Genomic DNA, 5,586 nt, shown 5'->3' with positions numbered 1-5,586 from the left:
CTTTTGCGTCAAGAGCACTCCTTCTCAAGCCTGGTTGATTGTTGTATGTTCTGTTGTTCCGTTTTCAGTATAGTGTTGTGTGTGTTGGCTTTGCGTACATCGGAAACTTCGAAGCGCCAACCACCACCACACGTCCCAGCTGCTTGGAAACGATCTGACGACGATAAGTTAACATCCGCCCCTCTTGGATCGCTTTCATCCCGTCAATCTTATCTCGAGCATCTATCGAAATATTCATTGACGTGATACCACCTCTCTCCCCTCATCTCCTTACGTCGGGCAAGCTCTGCTACTACACCGAAAAAATGTCCGCTGTCGCGTCCGTCCCAGCGGTTAATGGAAACCATGATTCCAGTAAAGACTCCAACCCTGAACATAGCCCGTCACGGTTCACCGCTGTAAATGGGAGAGACCAGGGTTCGCTGCCTTCTCACAACAACAACAACAACAGCAGCAGCAGTAGCAGCAACAGCAACAATACCAATAACAGCAATCCCAGTTATGCCGGGCCGACTGAGAACAATTCCACTGCAGCTCATAACGAAGAACCATCCGTGAATGCCCCCACGGAGCGCGATCGCGCTTCAAGGAATTCGGTGACGCCGTCTCACCAACCAGAACAACCCGGAGAATCCGCAAATCCCTCAACCCAGGATCCCGAACCCACCTACGTCGCTTCCGATGGGCTATCATCCCCCAATACAAATCGAAATAAGCGAAAGCGTTCAGAATCGGGTCAAACTTCTCCATCCTCGTACCAGGAAAACCACAGCGCTTCTACAAGTCCTGTTCCCCAACCCAATCCTCAAATTCAAGGCGCTGGCCCGAATGGCGCGAGTCTTATGCAATCGACATCGGAAGCGGATGCAGCGGCTAGGAAAGCTAGGCAAGCATATTCCGCAGTCCCGGAGCGGAGTGTCAGCGTTCAATCGACCGGCAACACCTCTCCCTGGGATAACTACGATACGCAACTGGCGAATCATGCACAACTCGGTCACCAGCCTATTGATTCTTCGGATGCGCAGCTCGCGGAAGCTCTTCAGCGTGATGTCCAAGGCCCTGAACATGCCGCAAAGATTTGGTCGATAGTGCCCGAGGGTGAATCTGCTAACGAATCCCGCAAATTCACCCTTTCAGACACACCACCCCAAGAACGGCCCATTGGCCCTGTACAAGTTGGTCCGAAGAGGAAACGGGTTTTCAGCAACCGCACAAAGACGGGCTGCATGACCTGCAGGAGAAGAAAGAAAAAATGCGATGAACAGCATCCTGCTTGTAAGTCTTGAACCATGTTCCATTATCGGCCCCTGCCCTAAACTGTTTACGCAAGCCGTCGTACATTATTGCTTCTCGTGCTTTCCCAAATCAACAGATGCTCTAACAGTTGGTTTTGTTAAACAGGTAATAACTGTTTGCGCGGTGGCTTTTTGTGCGAAGGTTATTCGTCCCGAAGCACTTGGCAGAAGCCCTCTACTTCCAAAGCCCCGGTTCCACTCCAAGCCAAAGATGGCTATCCCGAGGTACCTCATTACATTCCTGACATGAGCCCCCAGAGACACGATAGGGCTCCTGCTGCAATACCTACAAACAATGGCAAGTCTAGACCTATCCCCGTAGACGAAATCGAGCATGTTCATGTTCCCTCGCAACACATCACAAGTGTGGCTGGCGTGGGATCTAGAGGTTCGTGGTCAAATGTTACCTGGCCGTCTGGTCCCTCGTCTTTCACGCCGGAACATCCTGCCCAAAGACAATCTCGAGATGGTCCTGGTATTAATAAGATTTCTCGTGCAGAGCAACCAAAATCCGATTATCATTCCGCACTGCGGGAAATGTCCCATGGCGCTCCACATCAGAAGCGTGGAATGCCCGTCTTTCAAGGCAATATCGACCAGCGTCCGAAACACCAACAACAACAACCCCACGTTGACGCTACCAACTACCCGGCACAAGCTCGGTTAGCTCTTAACATGGAGTCCCACGTGGCGTTCGAGGCAACCAAGACCGAGAAGGAGAAAATGCTTGCCGGGGAACCGTACCAGAATTATTTTGACCCACAGCTCAACCGAGAGCGAGAACGGTGCAAGGCTGCGTTATGGCGATACAATAACGCGAGCAATCCGAATCTAGGAATTAGCCCGGATGAGCGCCGGCGACTCCTACAACAAGTCCTAATGCCTCCATTAGACCCGCAAGCCGAGCCGAGCCCCAATACCCCCGTAGGATCCTTGGGGCCTTGTGCCATTGTCGAAACGCCTTTCAACTGCCACTTCGGCTACAATATCAACATCGGGGAAGACGTACTGATATCTGAAAACTGTCTGCTCGCGGATGATTGTCCGATCAACATCGGTGCGCACACATGGATCGGCCCCAACGTCACGATCCTAGGATCCATGGCGATGGGAAGCATGCTGGATCGCAAGGGCTCTCGCAGCAAGTACCAGGGCCGCCCTGTCGTTATTGCTGAGGACTGTTGGATTGGCGCTGGGGCTACGATTTTACCCGGTGTGAGTCTCGGGAGGGGTGCGTATATTGCCCCGGGAGAAGTTGTCAAGCAACAAATACTGCCGTACGGTTTCCAAGGGTTGAAGCCTAATTTCCCTTAAATATTATTATACACGTATGTATGTATGATACTTAGTGGCTTCCCTCGTTCAACAACCGGAGACACGACATTGCCGTCGTTTGAAATTGTCAAAGTCTGCACCCCCTTTTTCCCCTCCAGCAATCGAATTCTGGCTGGCTGGCTCCAATACTCGATTTGTAAGGGGTTAATATTAGCTTATTGTGTTTGACCCCCCTTTTCAAGCCGTTGGTTATCTCGTTCTTTTACGTTTCTCGCTCTCTATGCTCTCTCTTTTTACATGGTATTTTCACTGCTATTTATTGTTTTTTTTTTTTTTTAAATTGTTTTCCTTTCGGAGTTTTTTTTGGAGTTTTTTTCTTTCTTTTTAAAAGACGTTTGTTCTCGATTGTTGCGTTGCCACTTCATCTCCCCGTTTTACACTCGTCCCTTTTCCTGCTTATACACAACACCACGTTCGATGCGTTTCTATTCAGTGTTCGAACACTTCACCACCCATCTCATGCTTTAAAAAACGAAGAAAAGAAAGAAAAAAACCGTCCTCTTACCTTTTGGCTTTTTACCGTTGCCGAAATGAAATTGCCGTCGGTTGATAGCAGGCCAATCGTCTCTTCTCCCGGTGAGGGGAGGAGCCCCTTTATCCGTACCGCCTACATGCGTTTTATCTGCCTCTCTCTTTTTCTTTTTGCCTGTTTGATTGACTGATGATATGATGTGCGATTACTCTTCATGTTTCATGGTTAACGTTTTGGATTCGTTGAGAGAAACGAATTGTATATACCTGAGTATGATTTGTGCCAGAGCTGATGGATGAGGATGAACGTTAACGGCCTCGGTTCTCAAATGGGGTTTTCTTTCGTTTATAAATTATAATAATCAAGTGTGGAAGTCTGCTACGTGGGTTTTGATCTAGCGATCTAACAGAAGCTGACCGGTTATACTCTCTATATCCTTTCTGTTTTCTGCTTTTGCGTCAGTTTCTGCTCTTTACCAAGGTACACAAGTGAAGGTGGGTGTGGCTTATGACGGGATTCCAGCGGCGTATATATATCTGCTTGGTCTACTCTATGGTAGAGGGATAATCAATCACCATTTTTTTATTCCGAGACAGAGCAGAATCAAGATGAGCTATCCGAATTTAATCCCCGCTTGTCATGTATATTCGTCTCCCAACAGCAGAAGAAGAGGGGCAACAGGATCGATCAACGGCTGATTAAGCTGCACCCCTCAGCCAGCAGCCCAAAGCCTTGTTTGCATTCCCATCAACTCCGCCTGTTCGCTGTCCCAAAGAGTAAGCACAAGCCTCATTTCTCGTCTCTTCCTTTCTCCTTCTCTCCCATTCTCATCGCGCGTTGCTTAGTACTCTTTGCTACTCTCTTTTCTCACTGTCAACTCTCTGCTTTCCCGCCCCTTCCAATCCGCTTTGATATCCTAGGCCCGTTGTATCTGACCCACCTGCCCGTGTTTCGCGTTCCACATTCGGTATGTTCACCTACCTTAGTTTCGGCAGACACCGCTTTGACAACGGTTTCCAGATGCTACATACAACACAACACCAACGCTGACAAGCCTCACCGTTCTGTTTCAAAGGGGTCCCCCAGGCACACGGGACTCAGAGCTGAGCGCCTCCCGACAAATAGATACCCAATTGCGAAAATCGGCAAACTTCCTCTTCCCCCCCCACACCCACCACCCTGGCGATTCTCCCCTCGACAAAACCATAGCTCCAGTTCCCGTTCCAGCACCTTTCTCTTTGCGACCTTTAAAAAAGAAAAATCGGAGTCTTATCTTTTCTTTCTTTCCCTTTTCTTCTTCAATACAAGGGGGGAAAGAAAGCAAAGAAAAGCATCTGCACAATCTTCGCCCTTGGCCACCAGAAAGGAATAGAAAAAGACACCGAATTACCAAATATAACGGACAGAATCCCTCACCTCCCAAGATTCTAGACGGCTTCTGTTGAGTGGGCACGCCCCCTGCTTCTGCCGTCCTTTTTTTTTGTGTGTGTTTGTTGTTGTTTTTTAATCTTGGGGGGGGCGCGGCATGTCGTTTTCAATCACAGAGCTAGATAATACGGTTCGGGCCTTCTATGAAGGGAAAGGTGATGTTGTATGTGTTCTTCTTTATATTTTTATTTTCTATCTTCTTCGTCCCTTTTGTTTCAAATTTTGGTCCTATCTCCAGATCTATATCGATAGATACAATGGACAACTCCCACAAAAGAGATAAGGGGAAGCAACGAACGAGTCCCAGAGGAGGAGCAGCTTATTTAAGCGTGTGGCATTTTGCTAATTACTTTTCTCTCTTATACAGCAAAAACAAGCCGAATATGCCTTGACTGAGGTGACTATCCCATCCCTGCCCGCCACTTCTTCCTGACCCTCCCCGGTTCGATTTGATTTTTGGTGAAACAGCTTTTTTATCTGACAAAATTTTGGGGGAACTACAGTTCAAGCAAAATCCCGATGCGTGGCTCGTCGTCGCAGACATCCTTCAACAATCCGGATATGTCTACACGAAATGTAAAAAATGACCTCATTCAGCTCTTGAATTATTCTACGCGTCTGGGGGACATTGTTGTGGGCTAATTTGTTGCCATAGATCTCGGTTTACAGGTATTGGATGATCTTATCACGACAAGATGGAATATCCTTCCGCTTGTGCAACGTCAAGGTAGCTAGATATTCCCATCTTGTCTATCTTTTTCCTTGGTCTTTATTTGCCGTGGCTAAATTTTAACCTGCATTACCAGGTATCCGCAATTTTATCTGCGAATGCATCATCGAGCATTCCAATACGGAGGAGAAACTAAAGAACGAAAGGGCATTCCTTAACAAGCTCAATCTCGTGCTGGTATCCATATTAAAACAGGATTGGCCGGATAACTGGCCGAATTTCATCAAAGAGATCACCGAGGCATCACCTGCCAATCTGTCTGTTTGTGAGAATAATATGGCCCTGAACGGGCTGCTATCGGAAGAAGTGTTCGATTTCTCTCAGGT

General features: G+C 47.9%; 1 protein-coding gene across 1 annotated transcript; it reads left to right on the top strand.

Annotated features, from left to right (window-relative positions):
* Positions 1–305: 305 nt before the first annotated feature.
* HCAG_02019 (predicted protein) lies at positions 306–2,609 on the top strand (the record flags this gene model as incomplete). Its single annotated transcript, XM_001544922.1, has 2 exons — positions 306–1,275; positions 1,402–2,609. 2 exons carry the CDS (start codon positions 306–308, stop codon positions 2,607–2,609), a joined length of 2,178 nt encoding a protein of 725 aa, XP_001544972.1.
* Positions 2,610–5,586: the final 2,977 nt, after the last annotated feature.

This window comes from Histoplasma capsulatum, genomic scaffold (assembly GCF_000149585.1).
Source record: "Histoplasma capsulatum NAm1 scaffold_1 genomic scaffold, whole genome shotgun sequence".
Lineage (NCBI taxonomy): Eukaryota > Fungi > Ascomycota > Eurotiomycetes > Onygenales > Ajellomycetaceae > Histoplasma > Histoplasma mississippiense.
Note: the sequence above shows the minus strand (reverse complement) of the source record. Positions and strands in the feature narration are given on the sequence as shown.